The sequence below is a fragment of the Trematomus bernacchii genome, unplaced genomic scaffold (genome assembly GCF_902827165.1).
Source record: "Trematomus bernacchii unplaced genomic scaffold, fTreBer1.1, whole genome shotgun sequence".
NCBI lineage: Eukaryota > Metazoa > Chordata > Actinopteri > Perciformes > Nototheniidae > Trematomus > Trematomus bernacchii.
The window spans coordinates 6,097,407-6,121,123 of record NW_022987739.1 but is presented as its reverse complement, the minus strand read 5'-3'; the positions used below and the strand labels follow the sequence as shown (position 1 = coordinate 6,121,123).

The 23,717-nt window shown below is 40.1% G+C and overlaps 2 protein-coding genes across 3 annotated transcripts in view; both read right to left on the bottom strand.

Moving 5' to 3' along the window:
• Nucleotides 1–3,285: 3,285 nt before the first annotated feature.
• hsd17b7 (hydroxysteroid (17-beta) dehydrogenase 7) lies at nt 3,286–7,982 on the bottom strand. The gene is made up of 9 exons (XM_034147355.1): nt 7,843–7,982; nt 7,195–7,398; nt 5,872–5,964; nt 5,599–5,713; nt 4,323–4,517; nt 4,087–4,200; nt 3,940–3,996; nt 3,765–3,863; nt 3,286–3,676 (listed from the first exon to the last, which is right to left on the bottom strand). The coding sequence occupies exons 1-9, from the start codon at nt 7,875–7,877 to the stop codon at nt 3,581–3,583; spliced, it is 1,008 nt and encodes a 335-aa protein (XP_034003246.1). The 5' UTR covers nt 7,878–7,982; the 3' UTR covers nt 3,286–3,580.
• Nucleotides 7,983–8,122: 140 nt separating this feature from the next.
• ddr2a (discoidin domain receptor tyrosine kinase 2a) overlaps nt 8,123–23,717 on the bottom strand; it is a 35,435-nt gene continuing 19,840 nt past the window's right edge. The window contains exons 3-17 of one of the 2 annotated variants that reach the window (XM_034147347.1): nt 19,771–19,873; nt 18,791–19,022; nt 18,336–18,483; nt 16,603–16,705; nt 14,912–15,095; nt 14,161–14,401; nt 13,841–13,906; nt 13,051–13,187; nt 12,737–12,947; nt 11,990–12,222; nt 11,758–11,885; nt 11,407–11,604; nt 11,072–11,306; nt 10,263–10,412; nt 8,123–10,183 (exon numbers count right to left, since the gene is read on the bottom strand). In XM_034147347.1, the coding sequence (XP_034003238.1) occupies nt 10,052–10,183; nt 10,263–10,412; nt 11,072–11,306; nt 11,407–11,604; nt 11,758–11,885; nt 11,990–12,222; nt 12,737–12,947; nt 13,051–13,187; nt 13,841–13,906; nt 14,161–14,401; nt 14,912–15,095; nt 16,603–16,705; nt 18,336–18,483; nt 18,791–19,022; nt 19,771–19,873 (2,501 nt within the window). In that variant the 3' untranslated portion in view covers nt 8,123–10,051. The remainder of the gene's footprint in view (nt 10,184–10,262; nt 10,413–11,071; nt 11,307–11,406; nt 11,605–11,757; nt 11,886–11,989; nt 12,223–12,736; nt 12,948–13,050; nt 13,188–13,840; nt 13,907–14,160; nt 14,402–14,911; nt 15,096–16,602; nt 16,706–18,335; nt 18,484–18,790; nt 19,023–19,770; nt 19,874–23,717) is intronic. The other variant, XM_034147348.1, reaches the window with a different exon arrangement.

Below are 23,717 nucleotides of genomic sequence, written 5' to 3'. Positions count from 1 at the left end.
GTAAAAGACAAGCATGGGTGCTCCCACACACACACTGTTGTTTTGATTGCTCAGGAAAAAAACTCCCCAGGCCTCAAAACTGTGGATTACAACATTTTGACAGTTTTGAACTACAGAGGGGTTTACTGCTGCGTCACATAGGATTTATACTAACATAGATATCCTTATAAACCTCCAATATATACACAGGTGCATCTGTTTGCAGTAAATATGTTGTAGTTAAAAGGGAAGAGAGGAAAGGTAAACTTATCATTTATTTACTACTGACAAAATCTTTAGTAAAACTCATCAAAGAGTGACAAACTCTATACTCCTGGTCTGTTCAGTCATTTACATTTGGCTCAGAACAAGTATTCACACTACTCTGAGCTGGGGCCCTCTTTAAACATTGCATGTGCTGCTATAGTGTAAACAATATTTCACACTTGTACTTTGTTATTTAGCACCTCTCCTCAGGGTAATAAAACCTGATGCCTAACAAATGTAGTTCAGTTCTAAAAACAACAGTGAAAAATGGTGATTTTAGAAAGCATAAGTAAATTAGAAAACAAAGATTAATTTCCTCAGCCACAATAAGGGAAGGACGAGTTAACAACAAAAGGTGTTGTGTTTTTTAAGTGTGTTAATGCGTACATCCGTCTTTATTCGTAATACCTCTAGATATATTCTCCAAATCTGGGTTTCATGGTGGCAGAGTGGTTTGAAATGCTGACAAATTCATTTGAATCTTCCTAGTTTTATTCTGTCCGTGGACCTTTGTTGCATGTTATCATCCTGTCCCACTTTCTACCCTTTCATCTCTGCACTTTCTCTGCAAAAATAAAGGAAAACAAGTCAGAAGTCTAGTTTGGTAGACAGTAAACACAGTGAGGATTATTTTAGGGGCTGGTCTAAGGTAAACATCATTTTGCAATCAGGTGCTATTGGAAAAATAAATATTAACACTTTTTGTTTATTTAAAGATCATTGCATTTGCATGTGGTAGGTTGGTTTGTTGGAAGAAGTGCATGTACTAATCAACAAGTTGATCATGATCAGGAAACACAAAATGTTGATTGTCATCGTTAGTTCCTCTCTTCCTTTTTACATGCTGAGGTAAATCATTAAAGCAGTATAAGCCATTTTTAAAATAATGTTTGCCAAAACTTACAGTAATTTTAATGTTAATCAGCTGAAACTGGCAGAATGCAACTATATAATTTAGATTGAATATAACTCAAAAGTATAAAGAGTTGCAGACTAAAATAAAGGCAAAATATATGATCAAAACACATTTTTACATAAATGGCTGCTTGTGTACACATTTGTTCAAGGACTAAACATGCTAAAATATCTGTCTTAATATTTTATGATATCAGAAAAGAATGTTGTTGCTTCTCCAATTCAAATAGTAGGATGTTACTGTCTAGTTATGGTATTAAAAAAAGTTTATAAATCTTTACACAAAGGCCAGTTTTTTACTCAGTGGTTAAAACGTTGTACAACATCTTCATACACAGCTCTCATTGATCACTGATGGTATTTTGGGAGCTGCATTTTAACCTTATAAGGAAAGTGAAACCCTGACAGCTGATGGCCTTGTTAGTGAACACTGTGATGAACAGAGTCAAATGCACTTCAGCTCTGCCACAAACAAGATTCCTGCTGTTTATTTATTCACACTGCAGGTGTTTCCACTTCAGTAAAGACATCCAAACACAAACAAGGCTATTACATTAGTGTGGTTCTAAGTGATTTGCAGGGTGTGCTCATTGTGTTCAAGTGAATCTGTTTTTCTCAAAGTCTTTACAGAGTGGCTTCAATCAAAAGTCCACAAAGTTTCCATTAGCAGCTTAAGGCAGAAGGTTTTTGTCTGGAAAAACGTCCAATGTTTAAACTGAATACAACGTATGTGCAATATTACCGTAAATAGCTGTTCCACCTTTAATACTTTCACCTGGCTGCTCTAAACTGTTATATGTAATGGATGTGTATTTTGTAAATTGTGTCATTTCTATATTTTTGTTTATGCATGCTTCTTGAGTGATATTAAGCTATCTTTGGCTCTTTGCTGTAACAATTGTACATTTCCCCTCGGTGGGACGAATAAAGGTATTCTGATTCAGATTATTATTTTACAGGATTCTGTGAATAATGTAATATTTTATGATACACATTAAGTTTGTAGTAATTTAATATAAATATATATGATTTTGAAATGGACAATTATGCCCAAGTACTTTTACTTAAGTATATATCTTGATGCCAATCCTTTTTAAATTTTGAATGGATGAGTTCTGCTTGTAACAAGTAACATTTAAAATGTGGTATCAATACTTTTACTTAAGTGAAAAGAGTACTTCTTCCACCTCTGTCAATAAGAGATGTGGCAACAAAATCAGTCATTTATTTTCTTTCTCCTCCTCACGTTACTGAACTGATGGTGCTGAAGTGCAGAGGTGGAAGAAGTATTCAGGTGCTTTACTTGAGTAAAAGTACCAATACATTATTATCAATATACTTCATTTCAAGTAAAAGTCCTGCATTAAAAGTCTTACTTGAGTAAAAGTACAAAAGTATTATCAACTAAATGTACTTAAAGTATAACAAGTAAAAGTATCATTGTGCATAAAATGCCTTTATGTGTGTCAATAACTATTATTGATACAAGTGACATTTGTAGATAATATTCTTAAATTGTATAAATGTAGTTAGTTACTTCCCACCTCTGTTGAAGAGGTCCAACCCTCCGGGTACAGCCAGTCCCTCCTGAACACACTTTGGCAACTCAGTCGACTATTGTTCCTGCGCAGCCGAAGATGACTTCTCCAGTCACCAAAGCAATGATAGAGTCCTACGCGCTCATGGTCATGGTAATGGGCTCGTTTTTCGTCTATTTCTGCGGGATGGTCTGGGCTTTTTGCAACCCGAAACTGAGCGGAGCAGAGGAGGAGTGTGTGGCCGGGAAACAAGCAGAGGAACCCGGGGACGACTGTTGGTTTAACGCTCCAAATCCTCCGGAGAGGAATTTCAGGTGCGTCTGTACGCATCTGCCGGCACCGCCGTACACCGCAGAGGGGCTCACACAGACCACTAATGTCAACTTTTGGGATGATACCGATAGTCTGATGTCAGACTGCAATGCATTTTGCCGTGAGGATCATGGCATTAACAACCACATTGGACAGAGTCCCTCCTGGACAGCGAAGGATAGACAGATTGTGACCTAGCCTACCATCCATGACTGCACACGTGTTGTTATCCTCATGTTATAGTGCTTTATGGAATGAATTGACTTGCAAGAAGTTGGATAAGAACAGGCAAAAGTGAGTTTATTGTTAAACCATTACAACATACATAATTCTTTGTCCATAACAGACATTTAATTTCATGCTTAGAGTCACTGTAACTTGTTGATTTGAACTGTAAATGCAGTCTTGTATGTTGCAGTCTCAGGCAAAGGACAAAGCTATTTCTGTTAGCGTACATGCTGGTCCCAAATCACCAGACCGAAATACAATAGTCTCCATCCCAGAATCGTGTCATCCTGTAAACACCATGATGATCCAGGTCCTGCAGGACTGCTGTGAACTTTCCAGGATTATTTTTGTTTCCCTTTTAGTTTCTTTCTTACTTCACTTTCTAGTTGCAGTAGTTGCTCATACAATGCCTCGGATGTTTCCAAATCAATATCCATCTGCAGAGGGGAACAGACAACACACAACATTAACTATTTTACAAGATTGTTTTAAATGAAATGTACTGTATAGTATTATTTGCCATACCTTGCGTGGCTGTATGTAGTTGTTGCCTAGCCCAGATGTTGAGCTATGGTACTTAGCTTGAGGGTCCAGTGATTCAGGCTTTTGCTTAAAGAGCCAGAACTACAAGAAAGAGCAGCAATCATGATTTAATTTGTACACAATTGTGCATGAAACCAGAAATATTTGATTTACCTACCAGGGCTTCAGATCCATTATAAGGGTTCAGGGTGAAGTTGTTGCAGAACATCCTTATCTGAGATCACAAAAGAAAAATGCATTCAGAAACAACCAAAATCATTTCTGATGTGTGTGTGTCTGACATTTTACTGTCAGATGCACTCACAAGCCAAAAGACAGGCATGAGCAGGGTCCAGAGGAAAGCTGGGAATGAGGGCAGGAGACCGTAGGTCATATTGGTCATCACGAAACCAGGACAAATTACAGATGAGTATAAACCCTGGAGAGCAGAATGAACACATGATCACATGATCACATTTATAGACATCATTGGAGTTAAAAGAAAAAAGTTAATTTTACAGGTATGGGTACACAGCATGTGAGGTGTGTTTCTGAGTCGACCTGTTTGTTGTGGTGTGTGTTGAGCGCGAGGCTGAGCAGGTCCGAGGCATATTTGGAGGAGCTGTAAGGTTGTGTGCCTCTCTGGTGCTGCATGTCTTCGAGGTTAAAAGCCGAGCGGTGAGCGTTACTTGAGGAGGTCCAGATCAGCTGGGATGTGTGGCCGGCATCACACAGAACTGGTTCCAGCTCCCTGATCTGGACATAGAAAAACAACACAACATTATAATAATCATCAAAAAATACATCTTAGCAATTCATTGATGCTCAGTTTCAGCCAGGTAATACTATTTCATGAAACAATGAGGAACTTCTTCATTGTTTCCCCAGCAGTTTGTCTTGAAACAAGGCAGAATTAAAAAATGTTTGTGTGGGAAACAGATATTACTGTATCTTACTGTATCTTACCAATATCTCTTACAATGCAATTTACACACCTTTATGTTAAACTAAGATTGTAGAAGTAAATTCCTTATTCCCTCGTACATTTGTCGCTCCATTCGGAATTTAGTTTATTATATTTTTTGTGCTTTAGGTTTAGTAAATTGTTGTAGGCCCCAGGACGAGCGGTAACATACGTTTATTTTACAAAACCCTTTTTGTTTGTTTCTAACCATAGCAAGCTATTTGAGCTGATGTGTAAATCATACTTACAATGTTGTTCAAATATATCTATCATCTTTGTTAAGACTACAATATAAAGTGTGTGTAACTGCATAGGCCTCAAGAAATTAGTACATAACACTTCTTTTAAAAAGATATACTAGAGATTTTAAGTTGCAACAACAATGGCATCTCCTTTCGTATCTAGTATCACTAAAGTCATTTCAGATTCCTTAAACTAATCAGGGAAGTTCAATTCCTCCCAAATTTGGTTAAATGTTTCAAAAATACCGTCTCAAAAAATGTATATGTCTCTGAGCCGTAATGAAGAGTTTTTTTAATACAGCTGCAAAGACAGATTTTTACTAGAGGAGCTTTGAGGACACTTGTCTGTGATGGAAACTTAATACAGGTCAGAATGAATCTTTAATCTGCTAATGCACAGTAAGCTCGATACGGTCCGCAGCGTCCTCCAGCCCAGGACAGTCCTGTTAATTTTTAATGAGCATCGTTGCCAAGTGACAGACGGATCCAGTATCACCTGATCCCATCAAGGGGAAACAGTTAAAGTATTACTGTTTTTCAGAAAACTAAAGGAAATCTGGTTTTGTATTAGATTCTTTGTTGTTCAAAACATATACCAGATAATTCAGGAGGCATAAGAGTAAGTACTCACTAATAAAAAGTGACCAAAGAGGTTTGTTGCAAAAACTTCCTGCAGGCTGTCAGCGGTGACGCAGTCCTTCTGTGTAAGGATCCCCTGACCTGTCGTAAACATCGTGATGATACCACTGCAACAAATAACAAAGTTAGAGAAGCTTTGAAAGGCAGCATAGGAAAGGTTTTAAATACATTCCTTTTAAATCTTTATATAGACTGGACATTTTAAGCATATAAAGCTACTTACACAGCTTATCAATTAAGGAGAATCTTTAAAAGTAAAAAGTACCTGGAGAAAAGACCTTTGAAAAATGCATTTACATCGAATTGTGGGTTTGGCATGATGCCTGCATTCAGGTAGAGGCAGTCCAGCCGGTTATACCTGCAGGAGACAATTCACACACATAGAGCACATTGTCTATGGATGAACATGTGCTATATTGATGTCTTTTTTATTTGAATGTGTATTGTGTACCATTGTTTGTTTGTTTGTAACCTTTATTTAACCAGGTTAAAAAATCCCATTGAGATCAACGATCTCTTTTTCAAGGGAGACCTGCGGTACATTAGTTACACATAAAAACAACAGAAAACAAAAGGACATCACAACATAATTACAGGGGTATACATTAGCAACCTATTTACAGTGACAGGTATCCAATAACATTTCATCCAGCCGTGCTTTAAAATGATGCAAGGGAATCAAAATGCTCAGTTTCAATGTTTTTTGCATAGTGTTCCAAGCTAGAGGAGCAGCGCACATAAAAGCTTTAGTACCTAAAACAGTCCTAGCACTTGGCACATGTAATAAGAACACATCCTGGGATCTCAGGCAATAGCTACTTGCCACTGTCCGTGAGATCAAAGAGCATATATAAGTCGGTAGTTTACCCAGCATGGCTTTATATATGAATATGTACCAATGACTGAGCCTCCGAACAGTAAGTGAAGGCAGACCTGCCTTGGCATACAGGGTACAGTGATGAGTAAGTACTTTACAGTTAGTAACAAATCTCAGAGCACTGTGATAGGCGGCATCTAACCTTTCCAGGCAATGGGCAGGTGCATTCATATAGATCAAATCACCATAGTCTAGCACAGGTAAAAAGGTCACAGTGACTAGCCTTTTTCTGGCTTCAAAAGAGAAACAGGACTTGTTTCTGAAAAAGAAACCTAGTCTAACCCTCAGCTATGTTGAAGTAATACTGTATTCTTTATATTAAGTCGCTTTGGAAGCGTGAGTTAAATGAAATGTTATGTAATGTAACGATAAAGTAATCTTTGTTGTTGACATAATTGCTTTACTGTTTATGTATTCATTCAGTTTATACAGGTTAATCTTTGCATCCTGGCTGTATTTCTGTTATGAGTGTATTTCCTGCTTCAGAATGCTAAAGGTTGATGGTCCAAATTGAGGCACATTGATATGCAAATGCTTAATTTGTGTGACAGAAAGTATAAAAAAAGTCTTTCTCAGTCTTAATAAGACCAACATTTATTCTGTCTCTTTTACTGTTGTATTACCTTAGCTTTAAGCACCACCAGTGTGTTCATTTGTGTGCTTTTATGCGAATCTCCTGAGTGTTTAAGTGACAGATCTATGACCTCCCACCTGAGTTTGACCTCCTGTGCAGCAGCGAGGACGGAGGAGATGCTGCTGGTGTCCATCTGCAGGAGAGCCACCTGAGCTGAGGGGTGAGAGGTCAGCAGGGCGGAGCGGGCAGCCTGAGCCCGCTGCATGTTCCTGCAGGCCAGACACAGCTGGAGGCTCTCATTGTCCTGCAGGAGCCGCTCACACAGACCCAGGCCGATGCCACTGCAGGGAGACATACACAATGTAATGAAAAACATATAATGAAGGCATTTACAGTTTGCATTTATAAGCAAAATACTTTAATGTACAAAATGATACAGGTAGTTGGGCTAGATATTTCTTGACAGGGAGGTTTCAAAAGTTGACATATATATAAAGATCAGTTTCATACACGTACTACGTAAATACTGTCTTTAATGGTAACAACAGTCTTTAAAATAGTTTTCTTTTCAAATAGTTTCTTCAGTAGTATTATATTTTGCTTTTAAAAAAAAGTATCTTATTTTTTCTGTGTCTTTGTAGGCGTAGGCACCATTTCCTGGTTTGTGTAAGACTAGGCCTACTTTATAATAATAAAACCGGTTCTGTTTCTGATCAATAACAACAGCTACAAATGAACTAGAAGACTCATATCATGAATTCATCACCTAAGCTGCCAGACATTACCTATTAGCGCCAGTCACCAACACCACCTTATTCATCTTCTCTTGCACAAACTAGAAACAAAACTGCAAACCAAAAACACAAAATGTACGACCAACTGTTTGTTCAAAAGTTACGCAAGCCAACAAGTCCTGCCAACAAGGATGTGGACTCATGCCCTTTACCCCTCCCCATCGATGTGATTGGACACTGCAGCAGCGATCAGCCAATGAGAGGTTGACTCCATGTTGCTCAGCATGAAGCACCGCCCACTCAGCGTCAGATAGGAATGAAGCAGATAGAGTTCCCAGTTAAATTTTTATTTGTGTTTTTTCAACCAATGTACAACATATTTAGAATCATTTTCACTGAAAAGCGTTGACTACAAATGTGTAATTAAATCAATTGTGAAATCTGTCGGGGTGCCACTACACTTTTACAACTATACATCTGCTCCATAGTCATTTAATTAAAAAAAGAGATAATAAAACATTTAGTGAAAATATTAATTTATCCAATGGGAATCACCAAATGCTTCACATCGATCAAATGGTTATCCAAAATGCATATCATGGTTAACTTAGACGTAAAGATTATTTCACCTCACCCAGAGAGATATGGAGGACTTCCACATAAAAGTTGAAACACATAACGGCAGATATGAGTCTCTTTTATGGAGAAGGTGAGTGGGACAAAGGCCTCTGATAAGAGGGGAGAGCCTGTAAAATACAGCTGAAGTGGCTGAAAAACAACAGTGGTATGCAGTATTAAATTCAAGCTAGTAGATAGTTATACACAGAAGTATGAGGAAATAAGAGAAACGACTCCAGTATACATCAACAAAAGAAAGAACAAACTATAACTAAAATCGCAGATGAGTCTTCGGCGGGTTGTATTTCTACATTTCCTTCACCTTTCTCATTTAAAAAGGAAATACACTTTCTTTGTCGACGTAGACTAACCATAAGCAGGCATTCACTTCTTCAACACTCACAACACATTCGGTAGCATCTTCCTAATGACACATACTATTAAAAGGCCCCATTATGCTACTTTTCAGTTTCCATGCTTTAATGTTCAAAAAGGTCTTTCTTTTTCCTATTGTGCCTGTGCTGCAGCACCTCTTTTCACCCTCTGTCTGAAACCAGAGCAGAGTGTGCTCTGATTGGTTAGCTGGCCGACGTGTTGTGATTCGTCAACCACTTAGAGATGTCCCGCCCCTTAGCCTGTCAAGTACAATGTGAGTGAACTTTGGGATATTAGCCTTTGCAGACCATTTACATGCAGAAAAACCTATATAACATACTACAGGAAAGGGACATCTCAGAAAAAGCATAACAGGGCCCCTTTAAACCAACATATCAAAACACAGCCTGTGTTCAAGACAAGCATGTTGCAACATCTGATCACCTATCAAATAGTGATCTTAGTTTGTGATGAATGCAAAATGATAACAGTTGAAAGTAGAAAAGAACAAATGTTTGGTAGATCCCAAAAGTGAGCGGGAAAGTTACAGAACCACATCAAATATGATGCTCCAAACACGTCAATTTAAAGAGAATATTAATTTACAAATATAGCGACAAAAGATGAACAGAAAAACACATTTAAACATATAAATATCAATACAAAATATTGTTATTTGAGATTAAGACGTATCTTTTAAACAAACACAGTCATGTACACTTCATGTTCAAATCACAGATGAAAGACTGCAGGGAGATGAGAAACACTGAGATACTTGATGATATTCTCAATGAGTGGAGCTTTAAAACTGAGATGAAATGTTTGAAATGCAACCGTAATGGTTGGCTGCACCTTTCACTCTCTACATTCAAGCAGTCTTCCAAAGAAAACACAAGTTTTTCAACAGTGTAATCAAACACTGTAACATGGGAAATTTGAAATGATAAAATGAAAATAATATACATTTTTAAAAGTGCCGAATGTCAATTGCTACATTTAATTTTTGGCTTCATCAACACACCTCACAACCTTGAGAATACTTGTATGTCTATAAAACATCTTAGCTAACGTGATTGTGCCGATTAAACTCAAACTGAGACACATCAAAAGTCTTTGGTAGTCCATGTTTGTAGAGTCCATGAAACAGTCGTAGCAGGAGGCTCTCATCATATTTCTCTACTGAAATATGATAGCTCTAACCTGGATTGTGTCTGAATCATGGTTTACTCTTGTCTTGCACCAACACTGTCTTAAACATTGCCCCAGATTAAGGCTGTATATCCAGGAGGGCTCGGTGTATTTCCTGGAAGGAGGGCCTTTCCTTCGTGTTCCTCCTCCAGCAGCTCAGCATGATCTTGTAGAGCGAGTCCGGACACAGCACAGGCTGAGGCAGGTAGATCTGCATGAAGGGGTCAACAAGTTAAGCCACAGATACGCAGATCTTTATATGTATGTGAAATGTTTGGAAGAACACTCACCTGTCTTTTTTGGTCCCTGAAAAACTCCCCTGTGTTTTCTATCACCTGCTCGTCAGTGAGCTGAGAGTAGGGTTGCTCCTTGCAGAAGTTCAGTATCTCCCACAGAGTCACCCCGAAGGCCCACACATCACTGGCTGTGGTGAACTTACCCTGCACAACAGAAGGTGGTGATATGTCCATGAGATTGGCAAGAAAGAAGTATTTTTGGTGTGTGATAAAAGTCATATCCTTAAAATGTACCCCCACTATTCATCCCATGTTACTTTTCATTCTTAAAGAAAACTTGTTTTTCTCACCTCCAACCGGAATGAAGAATCATAAATATTGGAGACATTTCTTGATAAATGTAAGTAAATGGCCATCTTCAACAACTGAAAACTACACCAAACCTTTGTTTATAAACTCACACACAACTCATGCATTATAGTCCAAGTCTTGTTGCTCACTACTTCCCAATCACATGCATGTTTGCTGAACCCAGACTTTTAATTTAACCAGAATTTTGTACATAGTATTGTTTAAGCGATAAGGCCAAACAAACTAGTAAGCATGTGAGTGAATAAATGACACAAAATTATTCTGCAGTGTGAGTTTGTAAACAGATGTTGTGATATAGTTTCGCTTTTGTTAAACCGTGTCCCCGTTTCCTTCCTTTATCAAATATATTCTCTGTTTTCAGACTATTCATTTACTGGTGAGCCATGCGAGAAAATCAGTTTCTTCAAGAATCAAGGGTAACCAAGGTTGATTGATTGGTAAACAAATGGTCATTTTTGTGGTGAAATATTCCTTTAAGTAGTGGTGCTCACCAGCAGGATGCTCTCCCATGACATCCAGCGTATCGGCAGCACGGCTCGGCCCTGGATACGGTAGTAGTCCCCACTGTACAGGTTTCTGCTCATGCCAAAGTCAGCAATCTTTATCGTGTAGTTTTTACCAACCAGGCAATTCCGCGTGGCCAAGTCTCGATGGACAAAGTTCAGAGAGGAGAGGTACTTCATCCCCGATGCTATCTGAGCCACCATATAGCACAGATTACTGAAACTGGAGAAAAAAGAGAGGAAACAGGGTTGTGTGTTGTGGATTGAAAAACTGAAAAAAATAGACCTACATATAGAGATCTAGTGTGTTCACCACCACTCACCTGACAGTAGGTGCGTTGCTGAGCAGAGCGAGTTGTCCCTCGGGCTCGTGGCGGGACAGAAACTGGTTGAGATCTCCGTTCTCCATGTACTCTGTGATCATACAGAGAGGGTCGCTGTGGATGCACACAGCTAGCAGGCGGATGATGTTGGGATCCTTCAAACGTGACATGATCTTTATCTCCTTCAGGAAGTCATTCCTACCAAAAGACAAAAAGTACTGTAAACGACTTACTTCACAAAGAAATACATCAGAATGTTATTACTTCAACATGTTCATTTCAAGATATATTTTCAGTTTCAGCACAGGCTAATCCTGAGGCATTTGGTGCTGATCACTCTGAAATCAATACCTTGCATTTTTGCTGGCGTCTGAACGGAGCATCTTCACAGCCACTAAAACTGGCTGATCCACAGGGATGTCAAATAAAAACTCTTTGTTCATGAACTCCTGCATCCCGTCTGCTTCACACAGGTGCACCTGAGAGAAAAAGGAAGCAGAGGAAAGCATCATGTATAACTTGTGCTTTTAAGAGCATCTAGATCTGTCAGAAAACTTGCAGCAAACTGATAAAGGGTTCAAACCTCTCCAAACTGGCCCTCTCCCAGCTTCTCTTTGAACGTGAGCATCTTTCGGGGGAACTCCTCCACTGCGACGTCCTTCCCTGACAGCAGGTCCATAGTCAGCGCAGGGATGGCGTACGTGTTGCTTCCTGTCACACCCTGCAGGTTCACAATGTCGGCCTCTGCGTAGTGAGGGGCGCCATCTTGCACTGCAGTCGTTGAGGTGGATTTAGACGCTGCTGTGCTGGTAGAAGCTGGAACACAGCATGGAAAATGTAACTAAGAGGAATAAGATAATGTTGATAATGTATTTAACCTTCAACATATCAACTGGGGAAACCGCAGACCCTTTAAGCGATATTGTTTTTCTAATCTTTGTGTAACTTTTTCCAGCAATTTGTTACTGATGACTTTCTATCATTGTTTTGATAAAGAGAAGCTGTTAACTGATGGAAAGATTTATCCAGTTTATGTTTGCCATCTTTCCTCATTTTGGGGGCAGGGTTGGTCATTTTGAAGGAGACAGACAGAGTTCCTCATATACTTTGTCTAATTACGTTCAACACAATATGAAAATCAACTGTAACTTTCCTAAAATGTTTTTTTAGATAACATCAATTACATTAGTTAGAATGTTTGAGAATTGGTTTTTATACCAGAATTGAAAGCAAAACTCACCATACACAGCACAACATACAGTTTAACACTCGACAGGATGAGGTTTATCTGAGTTTATACGTAAGCAAGCAGTCCCATCTGTCCACCTACCAGACTCCTCTGAGCTCTGAGAAAACTCCGGCAGTTTACATATGATGCGTGAAGGCTCCTGGTAGTCCGGGCCGAGCGGGAAGATACGTTCGTAGGTGGCGTTAGACTCCTCCTCGCTGATTGTGCTCGACTGGTTGTGGTTGTAGGCGAACGTTTCGCTCTGTATTGACAAACTAGCAGTTAGTTCATCGTCCAGCATCCGGCGAGAGGCCTAGAATAAAGGATGTGGGGGGTGAAGGAACAGATCTGACCACCTCCCGAAAGAAGATTCAATGGAATTTTGATATATTTTGCATCATCAGTGATTGGCTCACCTTCTCCAACATCTTCTGCCACACCTGCCTCCACAGGATGATGACAATGATGACCAAGAGGATGAGGATGATGGCCACTAAACAGCCAATCAGGATCCGGGTGTTGCTGTCATCGATTTTGTGTGTGGGGTCATCCTCTGGGGAGGGAACAGGAGGAGATACATTATATAATATGCATGCAAGTGAACATTCGGGATCATAATGAACCTTTCAATAAATCAGTCCTTATATACATATATATATATATATATATATATATATTTATATATATTTGCTAATCAATATGACTGAACTAAGTGATATTAAAGTAAGTAAATGTTAAAAGGACTTTTGTGAAACACAGAATATGTGTCAGCAACTGGGTTCATTTTATTTAGATGAGCCAAATCATGGACAAGGCTATTTATGAATGCTGAGTGGAAAAGAGACAATGATGGGATTAGTTCCGCCTGTGCTTTCCCTGCTGTGACTAATTCAAATGCCTGCGGTGATAAAACCTCTATGAAGGCCATTATGATTACTATTTAGAAAAGGAAGGTTATCTCCGTTTATTGTATTTTGCATTCGAACATCTAAACATAAACTATGTAATGTTTTAATTTAATTTAAATGTGGTCTCTTATTTGTTGTCTTCATACCTCTCCTGCGTTTTCAGGATAATAACTTCAGTGCTTATTTGTTGTGTCTGCATGTTGTCAACAATATGCCATATTGTTATATTAGCCATGCATGTCACGTAATGTTTAGTGAAGGCCTTCATAAAGTGTGTGAGTGTGGAGCGTTCACTGACCTGGTAGTATGTTAGGAGGCAGCCCTGTCTTGGTTGTAGTCAGCGTTGTGTTGTACATGGCTGTATCTGAAGGACAGACAATACATGTTTCATCATACATCTGAAGGCCACAAAATGGACCTTAATAATAATATTCTTAGAAATAACATCATAATAAAAATAATAAGTAATACAATATTTTTATACAGAAAATATTTCCAAATATATTTTAATTTTGCATAAGTATATAAACTTAAAGGTGTCAAAGAAGATAGATATATATATATATATAAAGGAAAAATACTTTCTTACTACAGTAACAGATAACACACACAGTATACCTGACTGGAAGGTGATCTCGCTGAACATCATCCAGGCGTCTGCAAAGTAGAACTGGCACTTGATGGCGCTGGCCATGTTATTGAACAGGTTGACGGTGATGAAGCGAGCGCTGGGATTCTTCTCGTCCTCCACGGGGATGAAGGAGAGCGACGAGGCCTCCCAGTCTGCCTCAGAGCGGAAGAAACACAACAACTTGCGGAAAGCCTTCACGTGCCGCGAGTACATGTTGTTGCAGTGGACCTGACACAAGACAGAAAAGGTGGGAGGAAGACCAGTAAGGAAGGGGTAAAACAGATTAATAGAGTCAGTCATACAAAAAACTATAAAGAAAGGAACATAAGGGAGGATATGGTCATAACTAGACTCAGAGTTAATCTCACAGGATTAAATGGCACTTTATATGTACTCGGGAAAAGGAACAGTGAAAAGTATAAAAACTTCAATCATTTGACATACATCAACTCAAAGAAATGCATACTGTAAAAACCGGTCTGCACATCACAACCATCAGTAAGGCTCTATTTACTTTCTCAGGTGACACAGGGTTTCTTAGGCAAATCTAAAATGTTGATCTATACATGAATGTCTAAAATGTTGAAATGACACGACGTTTCACTCTTGTACAGTAGGTGGCAGTATGCACCTTAAAGATGTTTGCAATCCGTTTTAGAGAAGAAGAAGTTAAAGCCACATGTGGGGAGACTTTTACTTCTGATGAAAGATGTAAACTTGTATGTTCAGGATCCTCACCTTCATGGTAGTGAAGTTGCGTATGCGGTCAAACTCAAACATGATTTCAACATATCCACTGGGGAAGCTCTCGTTGGTCCAACCCACGTAGTCATATCCGGGCCAGACATTGTAGACGTGACTGAGTGTGAAGTCATCCAGGCCACACACTCCATCAGTCAGCTGGCCCAAGCCCTCCGTCATACTGAGAAACAAGGGAAGGTTAAAAGAGATGCATAAAATACAACAGTGGGACTAAGTGCATTTACTCAATTACTGTACTTAGTTTTACATTTAAAGTGGACCTATCATGCTATATTTTAATAATATAGTGTAGGACCATACCTATATAAGGCATATTTATACCTTTTTTTTTTTCAAAATACCAAACAGATCATGCATTTTAGCCATGCCTCATTTCGCTCAATTTGAAAAATGTTAGCTCTGTTTTTGCAAGGGCTGATTCTGTGAGAACATCACCATCTAGAGGCCTGGCATATGTACTACAGCGTCTCCAGCGCTTTCGAACGGCAATGCCGTGACTGTCTCCTCCTGATTGGTGGAGTTGGCCCAATAGCCGTAGCGCCACCGTCCTGACGTCAGGACAGTGTTCAAATCTGGATCAGTTTTTATCAGATCCGTTGCAGCCCCTTTTTTAGAGATTTGGGTATGGAGGAAAATAGAGAGGGTTGTGTTTTCTGACACTTGGTGAGTTCCCTGGAACACCGGGGACACATATTCATGTGTAAAAGACGTACAAAAGTGCATTTTGCATGATAGGTCCCCTTTAAGGTACTCATACTTTACTTGAGTATTCCATTTTCAGGCTCTCTTCTACTTCACTACTGTCATTCTGGACTCTAAAAAGTTGTGCTTTATCTGTCAGTGTTAGCCATGCTTGGTAATATTGATAGAATATGATGAATCACTGTAGACCCAAAACTATAAAAAGCAACCTTAAATATGTACAGCAGTAACAGGCAACATATACATTTATGCAACAATAATTACTGTATATTTACTGTTTATGTCTATTTTCAAGCTTATTTCAATATTCAGTCATGTGCAATGCCTTATTTATATAATGCTCTGAATTGAAATTGAAAAATCTAAATTGAGAAAAATGCTTGGTGCTATCATTTACCACTAGATGGCAGCATTGTAAAACCAATTCCTGCTGGCTCTGATGTTGCAATAAAGGCCATTTTATTTTCCCTATGCCCTGTTGCCACCTCAGAAAGAAGGAGGCCTTATTGTGTTTGTGTTATTCACAATGCTATAATGTAAACACTTCTGTCAAAAAAAGTGTGATTAATTTGATCCAGTGTCTAAACTTGATAAAGAGGGTTGACTCAGTCATTCCTATGAGGTATTGCCTAACTAAGAAAACCACAGTGACCCACCAACGCCTGTCTCTTTGCTTTCACCATGGAGACAGGGCATCAACAATGTGAGGGGAAAACGCACTGACGCAGAATGAGAGCAATGATGAAGCAGTGCAGTGGTGTGTGAAAGAGGAAGTATGGAATAATAAACACACACACACACACACCACACACACACACACACACACACACACACACACACAACACACACACACACACACACACACACACACCACACACACACACACACACACACACACACACACACACACACACACACACACACACACACACACACACACACACACCACACACACACACACACACCTGTGGATGACCGCTCCATCATAGACAGAGTCGTTGAGAGACGCAGGATGAATCGGCAAGTTCATCTGTTCTCCTGCTGGAGCGTTGTACGACACGAGACCATCTGTAGAGCAAAGAAAATTGCTAAAATGATATTTACAATGAGTCCATCATTCCCTATGCTGTGCAAGGAAATTACTATGTTGACCCAAAGAAGGTTTTTATTCTTCGAAACCGTGGAGGAAATTATGTTTTTAAAGATATCTACGGCGACATATATTTACAAAATGATGCACAGAGAAAAGGTATAATTTTTCCATTAAAGGTGGGGTAGGTAATTTTGGAGAAACCAGCTTGTGTGCGCTAGAACTTGAAAATACATGAAAAATACATGAAAAATCTGCCACTTCCTTACAGAGCCCCTCCTCCAACACACACGAACGCGCACATGACCAATGAGGGCACGAGATAAGTTTGTGCACAGATGGAAGGCTGACAGGCAGGTAGGCCATCCAGTTATTTTAGCCGGGCCGGCTCAGATGATTGGTCGTGCTTTTTACAGCGCCACGGCTTCCACAGATGAATTCTTTTTATGTATTTATTGTCAAAGCATTTAATATATTCATTGCTATCGGGATGTTAAGAACATTCCATGGAATATAACAAAAAGTGTTTCTGAAATAAATGACATACCCCACCTTTAAGTGCATGATATACATATACAGAATATGCAAACTATGTGATGTTTTCAGACAGTATGAAGAAAAGTTGATTAGAGGGCCTGGGGACACTAGTATTGGACTGACAATCTGCCCCTCAAAGCTTCAGCTTTTAGGGAATAAAGAAGTTTGCTTTTCTCAAAACTTACGCCACGCTTTTACACCATTGACAGTTTTTGTCCCTTCTCTTCTGCTTTGATTGAAGTTTCATTTTCACCAGGTTTCTATACCCAAAATCATATGACATTTTCTATTTCATGTGGTTTTCTGATAATACCTAAAAAGCTACCAACTTCCTTATTCCTTTGTACTCAAATAAACTTACCAAAGCATGCAACATTTTTGTAATCATCACTCACTTCGTTACTCGCTGAATATCACAATATTTGTCGGCATGGGTTCATTTCAGTTTTCAGCTTTAGAGCGCTTTACACACAACGCAACTTTTGGGACCCTATGGGTTATTGTGCTGTTTGTTCAAAAATGTTATCAAAATGCTGTATGTTTCAAATAAATCTCCGTAACTTTAAAAAGGTGATTCAATATGTAGTCAGGAGAAAGATTATTATTATTGTTTCTATTCATACATTTTGTATGTATTCTTATTTTATTTCTTTGTCCTGTGTTATATTGATAAAGTAACGCTTATGTTTCTGGGAAATCTAGAAATGAAAGTGTAATGTATAAAGCTGTAAAGGGGATAGACAATCAGCTGATCCCTTATATATAGGGAGGCGTGTGGTGCAGTGGTTTGTGCGTTGGTGTTCGGATCAGGTGGGCACAGGTTCAAACCCCACTGCAGTCAGCATGTCGTTGTGTCCCTGGGCAAGACACTTCACCCCAAATTGCTCCTGTGGGGATTGTCCACAGTATTGAGTATGTAAGTCGCTTTGGATAAAAGCGTCTAACAAGTGACATGTAATGTCATATCTTTATGGGCTCAAAGGTAAAGACTGGGGCTCAGGTGTCATCTTTGCTCACTTATAATCGTTTTAATCTCCTGTCTTTTTATATATTTTCCTTTCCTCCTCTTACCCAGCCATTCACAGCCGTAGAGCTCCACTCTCATGCAGACGTTCATGGAGTGATCGGTGACGGGCATGAAGCGGACGAAGCGAGCGATGATTGGGGGCTCGAGGTCCTTCAGCACGATGTCGTACGCGTTCCTGTTTCCTTCAATCACCTGCAGGAGGACAAACACACAAACACACCTTGACCTCATGCAGAAGCTCCCTAATGATTAAGAATGAATCATGACCTCCTCATATCATTTATAGGTAGTGAAGAATTAACTATCTCTATTGCGACCATAAACACAGTGATAGAAGGCAAAAACAATGACAGGCTATAAAAGCATTGGGCGGATGATGAGTATCAGTACACGGTGGCATGTTTATCAGAAGTTTGTTTTAAAGGTCAAATTGATTAAAGAGTGATATGAAAGCCAGGATTACCTGCATATATGTGAAGCACTGACTGATAGGACTCACCTGCTTGCCCTGCCTGTTTCTCCACGAGATCCAGCGGCTTCCATCGCGGCTGTACTTAATCTTGTACATCTGGGAGAACTCGTTTCCGATGCCGCCCGCGTGACGCCCCTGGGTGCCCACGAGGGTGATGAAGTGGAGCGAGCGCAGGTCGATCTGGAGAAACTCCTTCAGGCTGTCTGGCTCCACTGTTATCTCTGGACACCAAGCGCCATCGCCCTCCTCAAAGTCCAACCTGAGAGAAAAGGAGGGTGGATGTTCATATTAGAATTACAGCAGGGGAAGAAAGCTGGAAGAAAAATTATGACAGAATGGAGGGGAAAAGGTGAGAGGAAAGTTAAAGTGAGTGCGGTTGTGGATTTCAGGACTTAAAGCCGGTTATAAAAACATCTGCGCCGTAAATTCATCTTAAAGTGTTCATTTTGGGAAGGGGACTTAAGAGTGAGTCGAGACGGAACACACGGCCAGATGGATGGGGAAAGTGTATAACATCATTATACTGATACTCACTGAAGGCCACCCAAGTTAATCTACACACACACACACACACACACACACACACACACACACACACACACACACACACACACACACACACACACACACACACACACACACACACACACACACACACACACACACACACACACACACACACACACACACACACACACACACACACACACACACACACACACACACACACCTCCTTAATGATGTGGCTGTAAGTAGAACCCCAGTTTGTGGCTTACTGCAAATAAACAGGCACCTTGAAGGATAAGCCACCCACACACACACTAACTCATTATCAGGTTAAACAAACCATGAAGCACGTGTGTGTGTGTGTGTGTGTGTGTGTGTGTGTGTGTGTATGTGTATGTGTATGTGTATGTGTATGTGTATGTGTATGTGTGTGTGTGTGTGTGTGTGTGTGTGTGTCTATACAGTACATATGTGTGTGTTTGTGTGTGTGTAAAACCTACCTGCCATGTCTAGCAGCTGTGGATTCGGACCACTGGCTGGAGGCAGAGATGTCCTCGTCCTGTATCTTCCCTCCAGACATGCCCAGAGGATACCGACACACACCTGAAACACAACAACACGTTTGATTAAAGAGGACATATATAACATACTACAGGAAAGGGAAAACCCCAAAAAGCATAATAGGGCCTCTTTAAAGAAGAAATAAGGTCAAAACAGTACCCTGATGTTTGTTTAGAAACACCCATCCTGTATTGTAGAGAGGGAAGTGAGTAATTAGTGGCGATGTTGTTAATGAGTAGCTTTTTTTGTTTACCGGTGCTTTACCAGTGGTCAATAGCTGGCTATTCTAACTTACGGCCCGTCCACACAGCGGCTTTGGAAAAAGCTTGCCGGCGGGCGTGTCTGAAGCTCGACCAACAACCAATCACATGAATCTCCCGCCCCTGACACACAAGCAGCGGTTTGATTGGCTAGAGCTTGTACTGGCATATGATTTGATTGGCTGACGCTTCCACCGAAAGCTTCAGAAGCTTCAAAAGTTGAACATTGCTCAACTTTTACAGCCTGAAACGCCAGGAAAGCTCCGCCCTGCTTCCCACAATGCAGTTCGGCGAAAAGTGACGTCACCCCATTCAAAGTGAATGGGCAGAAGCGTTGGAAGAAGCTTTCAACGCCGCTGTGTGGACGGGCCGTTACTGTGAGTCCATTTTTGATGACAAGTATGTCGTTTTGGAAAGCCCAGAAATGACAGTAACCCCTAAGATTAGGCCATTATATTGCCTAATCTTTCAGGAAGATATTACAAATAATATTTACTCTGATTTTTCTTTTCCCTCCAAGCAACTTGTAAGAATGATTTTTAGAAAGATTGCTTCCAAGTTTTACTGAATCTGTTTGGAAGTGGTTCATGATAACTAAGTTTTGCCCATTTTAAAGTAACTTTTTCTGCAACTGTACCCCTTTTCAGATGGAAATATTGTACGTTTTTATCTGCTGCATTTGGCAAATAGTTTTACAGTTTAAGGTTTATTTATACAACAATTTAAAATAGCTCCCTCTTTATATTTACTCGACTTGCCTAAATCTGTAACAGTGTCTGTATTTAAGCAGGATATTCTTTCCACTCATGGTATTTAAGTCTACGAGAATTATCACACCCTGAAACACGCGACTCACCCTCACTTCTCTCAGAAAAACCACAGCGCTGGACGGCGTTGAAAATTTGAAACCGGCCTCCAACATTCACCAGACATTTTTAAGACAGAACCACTTAAACCTCAGGTCCTGTCAGGAAACCTGCAAAATGTGATGGATGGTGTTGTATGAAGGTGTGGCGTGGTGATGTGAGAGGCCTGCACACACACACACATATATATCCAAGCTACTACACACTCCTCACACTCAAATCAAGGTTGCCTTTTTGAAATAATAAGCTGGATCCATTCGGTGTTTCTGCCAGTCCAAACACCGTGGCATCAACCACATGCACAGGAGTTAGTTACTGTGTGTGTGTGTGTGTGTGTGTGTGTGTGTGTGTGTGTGTGTGTGTGTGTGTGTGTGTGTGTGGTGAAGCTGGCAGGTTTGAGCCCATCACGCCCCCACTGTGCGGTCAATAGACGCAGTATGCCCTCTGTTTCCTGCATGCCCGTCCTCCCCCTCACGTCTCGCCTCACTCCTCCTGTGTGGTCTCACCCCTCTCTCTTTTCATTTGTCCCATTCAGTGGCGAAAGGTGATAAAACCTAACAGCGGGATTTCGAAAAGATTAATTGCATTTAGAGTCAGCTAGCTAGTGTCAAACTGAGCGTGACCCAGCCAACATGGTATCTATTAAATTTTACAAGGTTCTGAATGAATCAACTTGTTCAGGGTGTTTCCAAAAGCAAAAACGAAGGGTGATTTTTCATTGTGTGCTATCTACCTTTTTTGCACGGCTTAGTTGAATTCTGTTGACTTTGGTCCATTTAATTATTATTTATTCAATGTTAATTCTCGCTATCATACCGCTGCTAAGGAGGTTTCAAGGGACTATGTGCAGTCAAATCAATCTGCAGAAAGAAGTCTGGTAAATGTAACATTAGCTGTAGATGACAAACATTAGTTTTCATCCATCAGTAAAAGAGAAAAAGAGAGAGATAAGTAAAGAAGTCAAAAGACAGAGCGCTGGACATCAGAGAAGAGAGACAGGAAGTAAACACTAATGGGAACACGGTATGAGCCATGTAAAAAATAATATGACGAGAATGAGCTCTGTGTTTAAAGACTGGTTAATGGAAGTACTTGGACAGTAACAGGAAACTGAAAAAAATCACTGCAGTTCCAGCCGTGGAACTACTATTTTTTCATTTTTAAATCAATAAAATCCTTTTTTTTCAATATAGTGAATCAAGTCGTTGGTTTATTTAGTAGGAAGTTGTGTAATAAGCGTGATAATGTGCAGAGGGTCGGGTTGATCGTGTTTTCTTGGCCTAACATTGATAGATCCACCTAGCAGGATGTGACTGCCTCATTTATGGATAAAAGAGCCTTTAGAAAACGTAATTTCTGCATATGTGAGAGCGTTGGCTTTCAGGGGAAAAAAGAGGCGGAAGTTAAAGGAGGACTGACTGTTAGCCTGGCCCCTTGTCTCTCAGAAAAGCCTTTGAGAAGATGCCAGCAACAGCAGAGCTCGAGGTTCAAGGCCTTCTCCCTCTTTTTCTCTCTCTGTGATTCTCCCTTCTTCTCTTTCTTGATCTCCTCCAAATATTTGCTCAAAAGTCAAGATGTGAAAATCCCCTGGAGGTTTGGGACCGATGACCTGATACTCTGCTCACATGACTGTCTGTGTGCACACAAAACCATGGAGGCAACCACACACACGCATTCAGGCCTCGTCTTGGCAGTGACACAGTGACAGCTTACAGGAGGAACAAACAAAAACTCTTCCAGATGTCTACACTCGCCTCCACTTTTCTCACTGCATCTTGTCCTTTCTGACCTCTGCTGCATGCTGCCCTCTCCACTGTATAGCTAATAACAGAAATATTGACACCCCTCCACTCCTATTTCTCTCCTATAAGCAGACCACACCAACAGAAAGCGTCTTCTCACATTCTCAGCATATTAGCGGTATCCTTGGCTGCATCTTTTTTAAAGTATTTTTTTAATGATAGGTGCGGTGCTCAAACTGCATGTATGATAGATGAAGTATAACACAACCGGCTTCAAGAGAAACAGCAGAGATATCCAATACATTATTTCAAATCTAATCAGGCGCAGGATAAGATGACAAGGCACATCAATGTTAAAACAAAAAATGCAGAAGCTGGGATGATAATCACTGGCATCAAGTAGCTGAAATGTTGTATTTGTCCTTGGTGCAGCGTGTTCCTGAGGTTTCGGGGGTTTTAGGTGGTTGGCGCTCTTGCCTCCTTTAGAAAGCCAGGAAAGCAGCACATGAGCTATTCACACAGAGGTAAAGAGGGCGAACAGACATCGAGACAAAGAAAGAGAGGACTTCATTGCAGCCTCGCTTCTTTTACGCCTACTGTCTCCACATTGGGATGAAATGTTGGCAAAACTCAAATAAATCTTGATTTAAATGCTGCATGATTGTGTGAAAAGGGTGGGGTTAGGGTTTTTGACTGAAAAGAACATCTACAGTTTAACGATAGCTGTATTTGATTTGAATTTTTGTGGGTTTGCTCACAGCCAATCACCACAAATGTTCTTCAATTTAATGTGACATGTGATTGGCCCACTAATGCAGCCTTTCTAACCCTTACATACCGTAGTGTTGTGCAGTTGAGTATATTTAATGAAAATGTTTGAAAATCTGCAAATAATACTTCCATTTGATATGAATTTCTGTAAAAATCATTTGGATGGTGATGAGTGTCTTTCACCTTTGTATTGTATTGAGTAAAGTAGAGGATCAAAAACTCAACTGGTACCTGTAGCAGATGAAGG

What these genes read in the sequence shown, in the direction of transcription:
- hsd17b7 (XM_034147355.1), bottom strand. Translation starts at nt 7,877, where the DNA reads ATGAATAAGGTGGTGTTGGTGACTGGCGCTAATAG. An exon ending in TTGGTGACTGGCGCTAATAG is followed by an intron (nt 7,399 to 7,842) that starts GTAATGTCTGGC and finishes GTCTCCCTGCAG; the next exon opens with TGGCATCGGCCTGGGTCTGT. An exon ending in TTCAAAGGTCTTTTCTCCAG is followed by an intron (nt 5,714 to 5,871) that starts GTACTTTTTACT and finishes TATTTGTTGCAG; the next exon opens with TGGTATCATCACGATGTTTA.